At 34.3% G+C, this 19,059-nt stretch overlaps 1 protein-coding gene across 8 annotated transcripts in view; it reads right to left on the reverse strand.

Moving 5' to 3' along the window:
* Cen (cerebellar degeneration-related protein 2-like) overlaps positions 1-19,059 on the reverse strand; it is a 274,212-nt gene that overhangs the window by 49,642 nt on the left and 205,511 nt on the right. For all 8 annotated transcript variants that reach the window (XM_090397363.1, XM_090397362.1, XM_090397367.1 and 5 more), the window contains one exon: positions 12,110-12,222. In XM_090397363.1, coding sequence (XP_090253489.1) covers positions 12,110-12,222 — 113 coding nt within the window. The remainder of the gene's footprint in view (positions 1-12,109; positions 12,223-19,059) is intronic.

A 19,059-nucleotide genomic window follows, 5' to 3' on the forward strand; every position in this document is an offset into this window, starting at 1 on the left:
ATCATCTTTGATATTTTGTGGACTTTCATATAAAGAACAAAATCATAGCTTTACATATTTTTCAATTTTTTCTCGCTGTGAAAGTATATTTGTCAAGATAAGAGGATAGAAATTATTTAATTTAATAGTTTGTTAGTTAGATTTATAACTTTTTTGTTTTAGTAAATATTCAGACATATGGTATTGTTAGCCTCCTCTTGTCCCGGATCTCACAAATGATAGGAGGGGGCTTGGTGACCTATTCATTACTGCAATTGAACTAGAGCCGTTTTTTGACCTGTATACTGAGGAGAATTTTTTTTTTTAAATTTTTCATTCAAACGATTCAAATTTTAATAACGAGACAGGAATTGATCGCCGACACTCAAATCAGATAATGAAATAATCGCTAACAATTAAAATAGCTTTTCAGTAATCATTCGTTTTTAGTCAAAACGAGATACATATACTTTCTGTCAATAAAAACTAAATTGCAATGAAAAAATCCTTCAAATAGTAATACTACTGTACTGGATAATAGCGCCACATTAATGTTAGGATTAACACATGTTATTGTTTACATACAATACAGTATTATATTTACTATATTTTCCACTTTCAATATTTCGACTTTTTCTCGAAAACTATCATGTCTGCAGCAAAATTGTCTTAAAGCGTGTCGGAAATTGTTTAACCACTACACTGAAATCATACTTGAAAAGCAAGATTTTAGAGACCCTAAATACAACATTTCATTAAATTCCACCCTGGAAGGAATTATTAATTCCAATCGTTAGGTCAAAAAAAAAAGAAAAAAAAGAAAAAGGGCACAGACTGAAATCAAATTGAACCATATTTTATTTGTGGCATTGTGTTTATCATAAACCTTAACTTTATTCCATCTACGACGAGTGAAGTTACTGCAATACATAATTTCGCCACGTTTTGTCTCTGCCGTCCAAAATTGCGTTATCCAAGAGTATGAATGCAGACGAAAGGCACATACGATGAGCTGTGTAATGTGTGTGACAGTGGGACCTCCGGCGATGACTCTCGATTCCATGGCGATTTGATAATAATAAATGGTCCGACTGAAACCAAAACTGGTGTGACAAATTTTTGCAAGGATTCTAAATACGAAATTAAGTAAAAACAATCCAACTTAGAGTCCCAAAATAATTTGTGTATGGATGGGTAATACGACTCTTACAGATGTATATGCACTGAGAAATGCACATAAGGGATGTATGTAAGGAAGGGAAGAGAAAGTCAAAAGAAAAGAGAGTGGTAGTTTCTTTCATGGTTATAATGGAATTTCGACCAATTTTTTAACATTTTTTAGCATGAAATGAAAGGAATTCTAGTTAGCTACACGAAATTGTTGATTCCGTTCAGTTCTTGACAGGTATTGGCAATTACAGAACATAGAAACTATCAGATAAAATGCTTAATTAAGCACATTTGTAAGGATTCATTTTGTCAGTATGCATATTGTTCTACGACTATGGTTGGACGTATTTTATTGGGCTCAGAAGCTTTACGACGTATGGAAATTATATTTGCAATAACTTCGTAATGACCGAATGGATTTTATTAAAAGTTGGGAAATACGCAAGATGTCCACATGGTTAAATTTTGGTTTAATCATATTCTATAAACAGATCCTTTAATTGAAAAAAAATAATAAGTTAAATAAAAATTTGATTGTGCAGAATGACCTGAACTGGTTGGATGGAATTTAAAGAAATCTGGAATTTAGGATCTGCTTAAAATTTGAGTCGCTTCAATTTCAATCAATTTTTTCAATGAGAAAACTAGGAAGGGAGCTTTAAAAAAGTCCAGAATACATAACCTATTGGCATAAAATGCCCTGTGATCTTTGTAAAAATCCGACGTGTGTGTCAAAAGTTAAAATATTTGATTTACTCGGATATTTATAAATGCCACAGTTCGACAGTTTTCTGAATAGCCTAATTTTTGTCACACACATGACAAATTCGCAAAAATTCATCTTTTATATATCACTCCCACACAAGCGCCAGCAGGGCTAATAGCAAATAAATGGGAGTGTGGGATAAGGTGGAGTCAGGAGCAGAGTAATTCGTTGATATTCTTCTTAAATAGTGAGTTGTGGTCCTTTGGAAATACTTCATGGGAATCACTGTTCCACAGAAATAGATGGATGGATGGAAATGAGTAGCACGTTGGTGAGTGCGAGTTCGAATGTAAATTGATGTTGGACAGCTGTTCCTCGAGTTCCAGTAGATGTGGCACAAATGAGATGCATAATAGATGCTAGTTCTGCTTTTTAATTGATTTACCGTGTCAAAAATTTATCGCATTTGCGACAGGAGTTTTTAAACTTAATATTCTACATTTTGTCTAATAATAAATTTTACTACTAGAAATGGTCCGAATGAAACCAAAATAGCTAGAATGAAATATCGCATGCAATCATCTGGCTTAATTTTTTTCAGTAAAAATGACTCATCGTGTGTACATTCCTAAATCCGAAATTCAATGTAGCTAGATTTAATGCAACAGAAAGTTGGACAAGTTCCTTACGCTCCCCCCACTCATTTTTTGTGTATATGCAAATAACCCGGTTGTGAGAAAAAATCTTAAGTGTCTCAGTTTTGAATTTTGAATTTCAAACATTACCGAAATAATATGTATGGTCTAATGAAACGAATCTAATATGCTTGCGTGTTCCTTTAGAGAAATACATTAGATGCATCATATTTCCTTTAATTGATGTTTAGTTTTAATGCCCATTTTGGGATGAATTTTGAATACACGGGTGGTGTATATTAAACGTTTTCCAACAGGGCTTTTCAATCGACCATCTATGTACAAAAACTACAGTATTATTGTAATACAAACTAGACTTGTATAGACATCCATACCCACAGTGGGATTCTAACCCTCGACCTGTTGGTTGGAAAGCGGGCATCCTAGCCACTCAACTACCCAGGCTGTCAAAGAAACAATGACGTAAGAAAGGGAATATAATTTTTACCGGGGAGGCATCGAACCTTCCACTGAAGTGGGGGGATCGAAACTGTTGGAAGTGTAGAGAATAAGTCGTAAGATCATAGCGAATAATTCCATGCGTGGGATTGTGGGTATTTTTTTGGATGAATTACCAGTGTTGATATATTAGTACAAAGTGCCGCATGGGAGAGGGGGGGGGGACAAACAATACAATACAAATTACAAAAAAAAAAAAAACTCGAATTGGAGACTACCTATTATTTTGAGCTACCTAATTAATCAATCTCGGCCATTACGAGAATTAAAAGGTGACCTCGAATAGCCACTTTTGAGAACATGATGCAAAACGCAGGTTTTATATCCCTCACATTTTCTTTTGACTATATTCATTTATAATCATTTGATGAAAGGCGCATCTAAATGTGCCTAAGGGTCAGCAGCATTTGATGATGATTCATCTGTTTACACGCGTGATATAAGAAACCTTTCACTTCTTGCTCAAGTGCAAATATATTTCCATGTAGATGCCTAGTGCTGGTCTTTTCTGCACCCCGTATTTAAATCTGCATAAGGTTTAATTTTCATGCATATCTGAGAATTTCAGGCTTCCCAAAGAGTATGAAATCTTCAAATGTCCATAATACTTATGTGTAGCAGATGGGAAGGTGTTTGTTCTTCAGTGGTTCTTTTTATTTATTTTTACGTTGTAGCATACTAGGATGCTAGATTCAGTTTTATAGCAAAATAAAAACACAAATTATGAACAAAATAAAAAAAATTTATGAACACAAAATAAAAACACAAACACAAATGTTCACTAAGGGTACGAGTGAACATTTAAAAAAAAAATTATGTACTTTATATTAAGTTTAAGTATGTCTTAAGAATCTGGGCCTATTATGGCCTCAAAAACTATCAAGCACATCTCAACAATCGATGATCTGGTCTCCAATTTGTACTGAATTCTTTGAACAAGTTCCATCCAATTGTTTATAATTATTTTCTCCATTAATAGAATACCAATAAAAGTTTTAAAATGTCAGGTAAAAATTGGGTTTATGTTAGCTGAGAAACCATCTTTTAGTCACATTTGAAATCCAATTTATTAATTTCACAGTCATATATAAGTAAATATCTGGAAATTGATTGGCCCATCACACCAGGAATATAGTCAAATAAGCAAAAACGTGAAACATCTGTACGTACAACGCACAGGCAGACCACGTGAACAATAAAAACCAGATTCTATGGATCAATTTGTGGCGTGATTTTTGGGTATCCACGCCATTTTCTTTCAATTTTTTTCTTGGGTTCATGATAATTGCACTCTGGAAACGTTGAAAACCTGATAGTATCGTGAATGAGCTAATGTGGAAATAACCAGAAACACTTATAGAGAAGAAATAGTATATAGTTTTCAAGCACTTCAGATTTCCAATGAACAGGGTGGTGACGGTGGTCTCGCACCGAGGGGAGAAGGGGAAAAAAAAAAAAATCGACACCCACCTACTCTCAAGACTTCCATACACTACAATAGGATTCCAATCCGCAGTTTACAGAACGAACCTAGCTGTTGGATTCACGTGATTAATGATACTAATGGTTATGTGCAGTATCTAAATTATGAAAAGCCTATCGAAATTGCCTTAATCATTTCAGCATTCTCTATTTCTTTCCTAATTCGAACAGGATAGGTAAATCACTATTACCAAATTTCTAGTACTTATACTCTGTTTATTCATTTCCGGGATATCGAGGAGTGCAAAACGTATTTAAAAACAAGACTATATAACACAAGCTTATTTATAGAAAAATTTACTTTGCAGTCTGTGGGGAGGAAAGAACCTTGGTATTTTGGAAAAGATAAACATCAGTCCTCAAAGGTTATGTTCCTTACATGGTATTAAATTTACACTGCTGATAACCGAGTCATTGTCCTTAAATGGTGTGAACTTTCTGGAGGTCGCTTTGCAGCTTAATACCCGCCTACAAGTTGTGCGAAAGACGTGAACTTGCTTTGATGTTTACTGAGTATTATTCTGAGAGAGAAACTCTCGGCCACAACAAGGGGCAGCACACAGTAATAATCGTGTTCATCATAAGCTAGCTGAAAGTTAATATGACCGTTAGTCTCCCAACCCAACTCATTTCAGTATTTAAACTAATTTCGCGGTTTACTTTCAGCAACGTAAGAAATTATATTCCCAATTTTGCTTAAAGTCGGTTGAAAGATTAAACCTACGGATGGGCTGTGGAAGAGAATGCTTTGGAATGTTTTTTTGCTGTTTTCTGTTCATTGACTAAACAGAAAGCTGAAAATTTTCCAACCTGTGAGACTCTTGAACACTTTTGTTGAATAAAATGTGAATAGATAAATATTTAAATCAGAACCCGAATTTAAAGCACTATCCACGTAGATGATAGCTTGTGTACTCAATCGATCTCCCAATTCATCCTCTCCCCTTTGCTTTTCGTGTCCATACCTACACAATTCCGACATGTTCAATGACTTATCAGATAATCATTACACAATGATTTTAATTAACCTATCCTCGAGCCATTACAAATATTTGTATTAAAATTATATAATTTAATGATTACAATTTTATTATCTGTATAGAAGATTTTATTACACTTCCCCTAAAAATATTAAGCGAGAGAGAAATTCTGAAATCAGATGTAAATTCAGTGTACCCGAATTCACACCAGCTATTCGCCCGCTGGCGAGTAAGTCTTGAATAACCTGTCAGCCACGTATGTGTGAAAATGATGTCATTTTATTAAATTAGTCACAGTGGCATGTGAAATTAAATTTCACATGCCACTGTCACTGATGGCTTGGGTGTGTAGGAGTTAAACTGTATAATTTCACGACTGAGGAATACAGCATTAAAAATGACGAAAATGTCTTCAACCTGCATTAGTCCACTGAAGGATGGTCTCCTCCAATTTTCTACCATCTACTCTCCCTTGAGCTTTTCTCATCCATTGCAGTCTAGCAATCCTCAAAATCTCATCCTGCCATTTCTTCTTTAATCTTCCGATCTGCCATCTGTAGGAAGTGGATGACTGAAGAACAGATGGCAAGATTGAGGAGTGTCAGACGGCATTCTAGTCTTAATTATAAATAATTTATATTTCCATTCTATAAATGATTTAGAAAATACTGTGTTTTTTTTTTTTCAAAACATCTGCCCAATTTTCACTTTGAATGCACGAAGTAGTTGGATAATGTTATGTACACATTATTACTATTATCTGAGACCTGTAGGAAGTCAAAGTCTCATTGAGGGAGGCCATACATCACCTACACCAGCTGCCATACCTGATCTTAAATGAAGTGATATGCTATATACGTCATCTGCCATAACATTTGTTATACAATCGTATTGAATTCTTTCACCTAAAGGTCATGTAAAATTTCATGCTAATGACCGTCAGAGAAACACACACACACACAGGAAAATATTCAAGTAGCGAGATTCCTCTCTTGCTAATGCAGCAAAAACACATTACACGTATTTTTAATAGCAAAACACTTTTCCAACCATACTTCGTATTTCAAAAATTTATTGGTGCTAGTTCAGCCTTAACGGCTAATTTCTTGCTTTTCTATAAAATAAAGTGCTTCGTTAAAAGACAGTCTTAAAGCACAGCAAAAGTAAATCATTTCTTTGTAATCAGGGAAACACGCTTAAACAGGAATAAATTCTTATCGCACATAGCATTCCAAGCCCCAAGCGGAAGGAAGAAAATTGTCTTTACGATTTATGAGGAAACTGGGCTTTGTTCACTACTTATGATCACAGAAGAACCTGTCTTGATCCATGGCAATTCTGTAAGTATGCTGGGTGCACTGGTGACCTTCCAGCAGTACACTAAAAGAAAGCCTCTGAAAGGGAGCCCAAGGCAGGATACAATTCACTACTTGAGGGTAAGAGACTGCGGAAACGGGAGAGCAAGCTTCTTTTGGTTTAAGCACAAGTGATTATATTAACTTTAGTGGAATGCCTATACATCTTTCATCCTTGTTTATGGCATAAGAGGCATTGCGGGGAAATGTCAGGATTAAAATGTCGAATTATTCAGGTACTAAGAGATGTCATTTAAAAGTTATTAAGTTAGGGAGAGCAGTCCTGGGATTTAAACCAGCTATTCTTCAGGCTGTAATCCTTGAAGGAAAAATAACAATGAATAATTTTAGTCATTCCAGGGCTTATCCAAAAGCAAGGGTTGCGAACAAAGAAAAGCGACTTTTGATTGCATAATACGAAGTATATGCTTCTATACATTTCGACCAATGTTGTCGACATGACTTTCAATAAGAAATCCATGTTTAAAATGATATTCGAAAAAATTGAACTGCATAACTGAACCAAAGCTAACGGTACTGATATTATGGATAATTACTAGCAACTATAGAATTCCTGACAACTATGTGAGAATAATAAAATGAAATAAGTGTACAAATGAAGTAAAAGTTGTATTATTGCACAGCAAACACAAATGGTTTGAGATAAGAACTGCATAATTGTTGGGCTTATTTTTCATGTCATTGAGTGAATTATGAAAACATTACAGGAGATGAATAAAATGGAATGCTATATCTCAATCTGGATTATGCAGGCAACAGTTTTGAGATTGAACTGCCCACTCAGTCTCCAAAAAACATAGGGCTAAAGCCTCGCCTACTCCCTATACGGGAATAAAAGGCATTCGCTGATTTTTTTTTTCTTTTCAGTTTTGGCATAAACAAAACACACTGATTTATATGCAAAATCGGAAGCATTGTAAAGAACGGTTAGAACAAGTTGATTTTAAATATGAATAAAGCAAATTTTTAAACTTAACAAAATGCCAAAAATAAATTAAAATTGACCAACATGCAAGTAGCAAATGTTACAAATTTCACATACTCGAGAGCTAATGTTCATACTAAAGATGGAACTGACAAGGATATGACAGTTTGCAAAAGCAAATATCGCTTTCAAAGGATTGATATGGAAATGAGCCAAATGTTATAATCTTCAATAGCAATGTCAAATGACTGTATGGATCAGAGATATGGAAATTGACAAACAGGTAGCTAAATAATAGTTTTCAAACAAAGTGAGTGTATTGTACAGTACAGTATAAACACCCGACAAATGGATAGTTATGTACTGAGAAATTACAAGAGGTGAGATTTCAAGGACAGCTTTGATATGGATCGCAGAAGACAAAAGTGAAGGCCTAAATGCAGAGAATGACAGAAAAACAACGGATGGCTCATTTGAAGAGCACCAGAATTATTTGCCAGGAACATGATTTAACTGGAAAAGACGGCCTTAAGTTATACGGAATGTGAAGATGAGTGGATAGGTAACATAACATTAATGTTTCGCACTGGTAGTTCACTGTAACCAGGCAACTTGAAAGCATTACTGCTTTAATTAAGAGGCTAGTAGACAATCCAGCGAAATTTAATTTTGTTAAAAGATAAAATGCTGCGTGACCAAAACTCTGTCCAAAGAACGCTATTAAATTAAAACCGATCATATCTATGTGTTAATATTTGTATGCTTAACTTTCTTTTTTACATTTCATAAAAATATCACGTGCGAGTGCAAATACTGGTTTTAGCCACTTTGTATAATCTTTAAGTGTCTAATAAATTAGTGTCTTATATTGGTACAGTATTAATAGAGGTTCATTAATAAATTGGACTACTTTCTGAATTTTGACCTCCCCATCAAAAATTAATAATCCCCGCATAATTCACGTAATAACAATGATTTATTCTGATACCTTTATTATAATTTATAATTATTTTGATCTTTATTATAAGATCCCATGTTCAATAGGAACATTTAAAATTGCTTTAAAACTAAACGATGAGAGCTTTTATCACAGCCCCCCCTTAAGGAGACAGTAGGGTCATACTATCACTGTGCTACATTCCTTATTTGACGGGCGCACACGCCAGTCCCACTATGAAGATATTCACTCTTCCAAGTTTTAGGTAGCTAGGAGTAGATAAACCATGATGACAAAACTGTGGTTTGTTCAGCTATCTCCAAGTGTCATGTCAACATTTGTATTTATCTATCGATTAATATTTGCCATAATTTCTTTACCTCTTCTTGCAGTGAGGAATCAGTGTTTTAGTTTAGTTTTAAACTAACTCCTGTCTTAACTGTACAAGTGAAGCAAAGCGAGTGTGTTTGTTAAATTTCAAGAACTGACTGCATATTATACAAAGGTTTCTCACAACATCAAATATCGTACCACCATCGTATTATGACAAACTGAGTGAGTGTGGGCGCGCTGGAGATCAGGATTCATGGATTTTATTTTTTATTTTTAACCTAAGCATCTACGCAAGAACTAATCTGAAATCAATTCAGCTAGATCAGCGGTTGTTCCCAAACTTATTCGGCTTACCTCCCCCTTTTTCAAAAAAATTTATTCAGCACCCCCCCCACCCCCCGGAAACTACTTTCTAAGACCTAACCAGCTCTACCCGATACATATAAAAGAAAATCGGATCAGCAGTTCGAGTTTTACGCGAATAAACAGATAAAGAAACAAATTTGCGCTTTATTATACATCTAGTAGAGATTTTTTTGAAGTTTGGAAATGAGACGCCTTGGAACTGAAATTTTAGAACTATTTATTGAAATCAAACATATACTGCACATAAAATAGTAAATCAGTAATATATTAAAAAACAATCCTAACGAGAAGGATGAGCCTGGTGTGCTGTTATCAATTTATTGATATTTGGCTCTATATTTGTCAGCAGCATTCTTACTTAAATCACTGCGATCAGCTATTTGCAGTCGGTTTCTTTTTTTTTTTTTTAGTTAAGATTTGTGACTGCACTGAACCCACGTTCCACTAAATAGGATGATGGAAATGCGATTATAAACTTTTTTTTACTACAGCCCACAATCCAGGATAAAGTATGGGCATCTGCTTTTGAAACCAGAACTGTTGGTACCCGTTTTTCAATTTTAATTCCACATTTGTTGTTACTTCTATCAGTTCTTGTAATTGTAAAGATTCTTCTGTGTTTGTACTTGAAAACGGATCCAAAACCCAATCGAGAATTTTCATTTTAAGAATATCTTTAAATCGTTGGTTGAAATCACAACGGAGAGCCTCCAAGTGCTGATAATAGCTGAGCACGTCTTCATCACATTTTTCTACTGTTGATAGATTTGGAAACTGGGTGAATTCTCCTCGTCCTAAGTTTCGTTTGTACAGGACAAATTTTGACACAAACGCAGAAATAACAGCTTCTAAATGCTGACGATGAATCAGAGTGTACAGTGAATGCATTTGGCACCGCCTCTTTTTTGAAATATGCAATAAAACCGCGATAGCGCCCCTACCATCGCTGGAGCACCATCGATAGCAACTGACAATATTTTATTCAGGGGGATTTCTTTTTCTTTAAAAAATTCTTCCAATGCATGAAATATCAATTCTCCTTTAGTGTCATTTAGCAAATAATTCTTGGCAAATTTTTTCTTCTTTTATGTATCATACATATGCTAAAAGTACGACTTCATTTCCTGGTAAAGTAGACTCATCAAGTTGTATAGAGAAATGGTTGTTTTTAAATACTCACGTAAGTCTTCAACATCCTGGGCCATTTCATCAATTCTTCGTTAAACTGTATTATTGCTCAAAGGAATTTTCTTGATAATATCAAAGGCTGGCTTGTGCAGTACAGTGCGTATGACCTCACTAACAGCTGGTACGATTAGTTCTTCACAACCTTATGTGTTTTCCCGATTTAGCAATTATTAAAGAAATGTTGTAAGAGACGCACATCCCATCATCATCTAGTTTGGATGCTGCTGAAAACATACCTGCCAATGTTGGTTGTTTCAAAAAAAAAAAAAAAAAAAAAAAAAAAAAAATTAAGTGCTTGAAAATCATTATCTTTTTTTTTTATCAGCATGAACGTTTGTCAAATGTTCTTCTAGTCATGAAGGCTTAATCGATTCATTTGAAAAAACGTTTTGGCAAATCAGGCACATTGGTAATGTTTTGTTTGTAGTCGAGTGAATAAAGCTGTATTTCAAATACAGTATTCGGTATTATAATGTATACACATTTCTTCTTGGGTTCAGCCATGATATTATCTATAAAAAAAAAAAACGTTAAATTTACAAAATTGCTAGAATGCAATTTCTCACGTACCTAAACCAAATTTTTATACCTTTTCTTGTAAAAATAATACTCACGTGAAACCTGCTGTTTTATTGGAACAACAATAATTTACTTTGTGTATAATCCGTGCAAATAAGGTACCGACTAGGTATCGAATATGCACTACATCACATTGCTAACTGCTTGTCACACAATTCAGAAACAATCTAAAACTGATTTCATACGTCTCACAAATAGTATTATACAGTGAAAAAGTCATAATGTGTACATGTTTCTGCCGATGCGTACTGGACTTGTAAAATCCCGATCACAGGTCTTAATAAACAAAGTGCGCGCCCGCTAACACTTTGCTTGTTAAGACCTGTCGTCAGACTTCAACGTAGATCCGCTGTAACTTGCATTTTGTACGTTTCCTTGGAAACGGCAGGTCCTCGTATTCCCTAGGACCAACATCTTCCATGCGGCATTCAGATTAAAAATATAACGTTTCTCCAAGCAGTTTACTGTTTACAAGTTGATCTGTACAAAAAAAAACTGCAGTTCGGATTGGTTAGGAAAAAATTAAAGGCAATCAATGTTGTTAATTAAGAAAGGCTTAAATTATTATTTTTTTTTTTTTAACAAACCAAATAGAACGAAGACTTCCATATAAGCGACGGATTTTTTTTTACTCCGGCTTTCTATTCTTTCTTTACTTGTCATCTTTAACTCATGAACATACATTTACAGCAATATTTTCTCTCCTCCCAAAAATACCCTCATAAACTCAGTAAAGTTAATATTTAGGGTGCAAACATATTTCGACTTTTAAGTTAAATAAGAGTAGAAAAGTTTGACGTGCAAAATTTGACTAAGGTACTAATTCGAGCTTTCACTCCCTCCTCTTTTCACTATTTTGTAAGTGTTGCAAATTACAGGTAGAAAATTAAAGTTGAATGTATAGTATTTTTGACGTTATATCTAAACTACTTACATTAATTTCTTGTGACTGTTCCTTGATAACTACTTGCTGATCCTGAAGTGTGTTTTCTAAATCACGATTTCTCTCCAGGAGATATTTGCCGAGTTCTGCAGCTAGCCGAAGATCTAAAACAAAGAAGTGAATTGTTAAAAGCAGGCGTTTAATAAAACATGAAAGAAAATTTTTTATCCAAGTTATATTTGTACATATTAATGCTTAGTCAAATTATATTTCATATCGATGTAAAATTCCTTTGTCCGCATGAGCAACGACATCAAATGACATTCTTTTTCACTTTATATCGAAATGTACTATTCTAATTTCAAAAATAACAGAATTCAGTAGTTCAAGGCATTTCGTTCCATGGCAGTTTACCTTTATGGAGATCTTCCCGATTAATTTCAGGAATAAACCGTATTCTCTCATTTGACATAAGTTATGTAGTACTAATAAATTTTGATCTTATCCTGATTTTCTGTGTTTTGCGATCCTTGAATATAAACGCATAAAACCTGAAATTAACACTTACATATCAAAAAAGACCAAATAAGTTTTAGATAGAATGTTTTCAACACCGTTTTCAAAATGTCGCATCTGCGCCATTTCGAATGCAATACAAACAGGGTTTGGAGAACGTGGTAATTACGTTAAGCAATATAAATAAAAATGAGAACAAAACGTGCCGAAGATGATTATCGATGAAATTACAGTTTAGTGTAATGTAACACATACAGAGTCGCTTTGAAAATAATGTCTTGAGAGCGGGTTTTGTGAGCCCATGCAGTTTATCGGTGTCTGTTTAACTGCTTAGGGATCTTGTGCTGTGACGCTCGCAATCATACCTTGTTAAAAATCCGTAACTACAGAATTCGCTGTTAAGTGACGTCTCGAATAGTGAACAGAATCTAGCCCGCAAAAAAATTAAAACAATATTTCCGTTTTATTGGGAGTACAGTATATTAAGTCCTATGAAAATGAAGCTTGCGCTACATAATTTAAACATAATTCAAACTTTCCTAATTAAATGGATCATTGAATTTTATCTACGTAACAAGTAATCAAAGCTGATCAATAAAATACCGTAATTTAAAAACTTAAGAATTTCCAAGGCTAACAGATTTTAATTAAGTCTACAGGCTGCTTCTTATCGTTAAGGGAGACAAGGTAAACTAGTTGCCATCCAAGGTAATATTCATTTCTATGTACTATATAGCGTACCTAAGTCAAGTATTGCGCTTCGTGAAGGAAAACTTCTTTTTTTTTTTTTTTTTTTTTTGTAGTGCATGAATCATGATCTTGAAAATTGTGCGAGATGAGAACTGATAAGAAATATGATATAACTTGTTTAAGCAAACACGCAAAATTGTAAGAACGTTAAAATTTATTTGAATATCATCACGTGACGAGCATAAATTTAAGTGATAAAAACAGGTCAAGCTAATCAGGTTATAGCGAAGCTTCGAAAATATATCTAGCAGGAATTTTCTGAAAACTGCCGTCTTTCAAAGTTAAGAATATCTCATTTAATTCTCATACAACTCATGCTCTGTTAGTAATAACTGAAGCCCTTGGTTATCTTCTCTAATAATAAAATGTAATAATTTCCGAAACCATAAGATATTCTTAGGCATAAATCAATGATAACCTCACTTATAATTATCAACATGTTTGAGTAATAACCTTGATTTTCGCTATAAAAATTACAAGTAAAAGCAGCTAAAGCCTTTTTCATATTTGAAAGTGGGTTACGATAGTTGGAATTATAGCCGGAGAATCTCATACATCCAGAGTATTGTCTTGCACATGTTCTTCTAGCCGTTTGCCTTTTGTATTTGAAGGTGATATTTGCCATTTAATGTAAACAAAGCGTTGCGTAGATATAAGATAGCCGACTTAACTAAAATATTTGGATTTCATCAGACGAAAAAAATGAAAGTTATACAATAAAGGCTTTGAATCAAGAATTCAATCACGTTTTATATTCGAATGAGATGTTAAACAAAGAAGAAACGAAATTAGAATTGGAAGGAGTACTTTACCCCAAAAATTATTATTAAATTTCCTAGCAGATATGAAAAATTTCGACAAGATAAAACTAAAATCATATTTTGTTTTCCTAGTAAAAACTGCATGACAACAGATTTGTATCTCAAAACCACTTCGACCAAACTAAACTGATTCTAAACTTCACTGTATTAATTGATAAAATATCTGCGTAACAAGCTGCTGTAGTTTAAAAGGATAGCATTTCGAACTTCAGATTTGAGCACAGGGAATCTTATTCCGTACTAGCTAGTATAACAAGCCGTTCTATGCAACTACCCCCCCCCCACACACACACACCGTCATACACGTGCATTTCGTTGTTCTCCTTGAGGCATTTTGATGCCTATCCTTGGGCCGGATCAGTTCCCCCCCCCCACCATCCCATTACATTGCAGAATTCCCTGGCATGGTAGTTATGCAACTGTTCCACACGCAGTAACGTAACTATTGGCATAAAGTTCGGAAATTCCGACGCATTGTACAAATTATTGCTAAAAACGCCTGGCAGGGCTCAAAAACTACTTTATCAGCCAAATAAATTTAAACGCAAAACAGCAGCTACTAGAAATGAACAGTTATTATTCAATATGTGAATTTGCAATTGATTTGGAAACAATGCTTAGCAACTATGCGTATTCATGTAATTTAAATTTAAATTTTGAATAATGCATTTCCATTTGAAACTGATTGTACAACAAAAACACTTAAATTGATTTAAGATTTTTCCCAAGTAATAATATACTTGGATACATATGTGAATACCTTGGTGTGATATATGAACATATTTCAGATTAAAAATTCGGGCTTTTAAAATATTATGGAGATGTTATTTTCATTAGAAGTGCAAACAGTCAACCCTTAATACAAATCCTACAAAATAAAGGAAGTATTTGTGTCATGCACATATTTTTCCCACGACACTCTCGATTACATAATTGACTCTTCAAAGTACAGTAACTATAGTGCTACAATCCCCGTCTTGTTCCTTCGATAATGCCAAGATATTCAAGGCATGATTACATTTCCTTTTGGGCTGATGCACGCTTCATCCACAGCCTCAAGTCCCCAAAAACTGTACTCTTCCGCTCAAAATGTTATTTTGAGTTGTACACCTGCTCACTTAATAAATATTCGAAATCTGCCTAACCTTAAAATATAGTTCTCTTATTTTGCATGATATACCCAAAACTGCTTAACAATTCATGATGCCACCGAAGAGACAAATCCAGTTAAATAGCTTCTTTACCAGTGCCCACTTCATATATATTAGAAAAGGTGCAAGCAGAAACGATACTTATGAATACTTCATAGAACTTCGATCATTTTTCACTTTCTTCTAAGCCTGTAAAAGAGAATTATTGGCAGATCGGTGCAGTTTGTGAGGGCAGAAAGGATGACGCGTACTGATGTTGACAATAGCTGAAAGTTGTACAATGCATGAAGAAGTCTATTCTTAAGAACAGGGACAGATGGTGTGAGAAGAGTTGATTCAATGGGTTTGATGCATAGCTATTCGTTTTTGTTTTTTTTTTTCCCCACAAGTAGCTGCTGGGAGGCATCCATTCAGAGTTTCATCATTCAGAAAGTTGGTCGCTTTCATTCACACAGATATATAATATCAAGGTTTTCTGGCACTATTAAATAACATTCATCTGCTGTATTTACCGCTCCCCGAATTATGAAAACCACTCTGACCTCTTCCCATCCTACCCATGAAGCTGAATCTTCTACAATTCAGCTTTAGTAGCTGGATTTCATCTTCCTAGTTGACTTAATGTCCGCAACTCCAACTGGCTCACCTTTTCCAACACTATCGATCAAGCTGGACATGAGGCGGTAGTTTTTTACTACCTACCCGAATTCCTGATAACCCTCTTGACAACTCCGAATACAAGATTGTGAACTGGGTATCCTTTCTGCTCGAGACGTTACTACCACAATCCATTAGCTGTGATAATTGTTCCAATAGTAAGGGAAATTAACTATCATGGTACCTTCTATGGAAAATAGAAGTTAATCTACAGTTGGGCCGTTGTTTGTCTAAAATGACCATCTCCAAAATTTTGAGTTAAATTAACACAGCCATACCGTTGATGCCAACTCTAAAAATAACCTACAAGACTTGCGTAACCACCTCTAGAATACTGAAGTTTTCTTTCAGTGAATCTTATGAATAGTTCAACGGAAGACTGACGGAACAACGCATGGTCTCTTACAGTCTCCGACCTGGCAAATGAAGAGCCCCACTCGAGATCAGGAATACATACAATTAAACAATATTTAAAATTAAAATGTATTTTTCTTGCTTTTTGCTGAGCAAAATCTAAAGTTTTATCTTCTTCCTCTTCTCGTGGATTTTAGACCAAGTGACTTGTTCTGACCCGATGCCATCGCTTTCCTGGTCTTCCAATTCTCTTTTCTATGTACTTCTTTATATGTATAGTATTTTTGGCAGCCTGCTATTGTCCATTCGATTTATATGCACTATCCAGTTTTTCTTATATTTATTTATAAAGTACTTATGGTCCATGTTTCACTTCCATTTAGACATGACATTATATAATCTAATTCTGGCGTGTTTTTGAACTAGGAATGGCTTAAATATGTTATTTATTATGTCATTTACTTTAACAAAATTTGATATTTTAAATATCACATGAAGATGAAAAAGATATATCGAATTATTCAAATTAAGTGGATACTGAATCCAACACAGTTTTCATACATTTATTTAACTTTGGAGGGACTGTTAAACAATCTTATATTAAATGAAACAATACAGTGATCCCTCGATTAATGCGCTCTTTAAAACAGGCGCATTAATCGAATATATAATGACCTATTGGAAAATGTATAATTCGTTCCTCAGATTTCTTTTTTGACCCTTAAGTTTTTTTTTTTTTAAATAAAAGAATTAGGGTATGTCTCAGGGCCTAGTTAAAGGAAAACTATGAAGCTGAAACACAATAAAACATATTCAGAATATAAATTTATTATTCTGCTTCTTAACAGAGAATTGAGCTAACGTAGTTTGGCGGGCATTCTGTTTCTTTTTTTCATACAACTGACGGTATGGCCCTATTGCCTCTTCTGCAAATTATACTGGTTCTCTCTTTCCCAGGGTCAGTCTCTAAGCATTGCTGCTTAAAAACTTCGATTGTACGAAAACTATTTTCAAATTGTTTCTGTGAAACCTCTTTGGGTTTGTCAGTGATTAAATTTATCATATTCTTCAGGATCTTCTTGCTGTGCATCTAAATTTAATAGGTCGGAATCACTCAACTTCTCAGAATGAGATTTAATTAACTTAGATTCATTTGAAAATCCTCTAAAATCATTTGCACAATGTAGAAGAATGTGCTTCCAAACGGCTCGCATATTGCTAGCAGTAATTTCATTCGATTTTGCGACTTTATAACCAGGCTAAGATTTCTCTGATTTGGTTAGAAGTCTTCCAAAAAAAGGCCGGTTTCATCGACATTAAATATTTGTTGATCACAATAGTTCCCCATTCTTACACAATTTTCTTCAAAATCTCTGGATATCTCCTTATCTGCAATTGCAGCTTCGCCTGCGATTAGAACATTATGTAGGCTATTTCTCTTTTTTGAAACGCTCAAATTACCCGAGCACTAACGTGGAATTCTTCTTTTCCATCATTGATAGCCCTTCTTTCAAGGTTACAAAGAGACAATGATTTTGATTTAATAAGGCCAGTGTTTAGCGGGATCCGTTTTTGGTTACAATCTTCGATCCATGTAAAAAGAAGTCTCTCTAATTCAATCTTTATAATACTTTGATTTCGAGTGCATGCAGGATGAACTTGAAGCAGCCTTACCTTTCTCTTTGTATTCAGCAGTTGATTCACTGTCATCTGATTTTTGTGTTCTTGCCCTATCTTTGCTTTGGACTCGCCTTGTTCGTTTTTCTTTATTATTTCAAGTTTTTCTTCCAATCAGATTACTTTTCGAATCATTTTCACACTTCTATTATTTGCTTACTAATTCCTTTACTCGTGATTAAAGGTTAGGAAAATAATTTAAAATAAAAAAGTAAGGAAAACAATTGCACGAGATATGATCAACAAAATGCTATGTAAAGCAGACGACATAAATTTTGGCGGTAAATTTGGAACAGTGTACATGGAAATAGTGTAGTCAGTCATTAAAAAATAACTTTGTAAAATGTTTCAAATCGGTAACTAAATTATTTCATCCTGTGAGCGATTTTTTATAATGGTTAGCCATAAAAAAATTTTAAATCTTTATAACATTTATTTTTAAGGTGTATATAGGCGCACTAATCGAATTTGGGTATCGAAAAAAAATAACGCATTAATCGAAAACGCACTAATCGGGAGCTCATTAATCGAGGGATTGCTGTACTAGGTTTGAAGCGGAATAAAATCACTGTTCTCCAGAGAAAGATTCTAGCACGTGAGAAAAACAGCGGGAGGAATCATATCTCCCAGCTGCTCCAGGAAGTACTTGTCCAAAATGCTTAAATTTCCTGGATATGATATCGAATTTCCTCGATATCATATCCAGGAAATCATATATCCTTTTTAATTGCGTTACGTCTCGATTAAAACACGCCTGAATCTGGATTAATGCGAGATTTCGCTCAGATTAATCATGCAGTACGTCGCGGGTTCTGGATGACTAATGCAGATGGTCATATAAAAACAAATCCGAGTACATGCTAGTCCAACTTATGATGAAGAAAGGCTATTTAAAACGAATCATATAGGCTTTACTAACTTGATAACAAAAAGGGGAACTCTCAATGCGAGAAAATTTTCTTTAAGGTTGGCGCTGATAAACGAGATCTATATAAACAGAAGATGATAACTATCCAAACCAAAACCTAAATTAAGAGGGTATATATTTTAGTATGGAATTCCTAAAGGAGTTTAA

The sequence above is a fragment of the Typopeltis vanoorti genome, chromosome 9, assembly GCF_054136105.1.
Source record: "Typopeltis vanoorti isolate ZY-2024b chromosome 9, IOZ_Tvanoo_1.0, whole genome shotgun sequence".
NCBI lineage: Eukaryota > Metazoa > Arthropoda > Arachnida > Uropygi > Thelyphonidae > Typopeltis > Typopeltis vanoorti.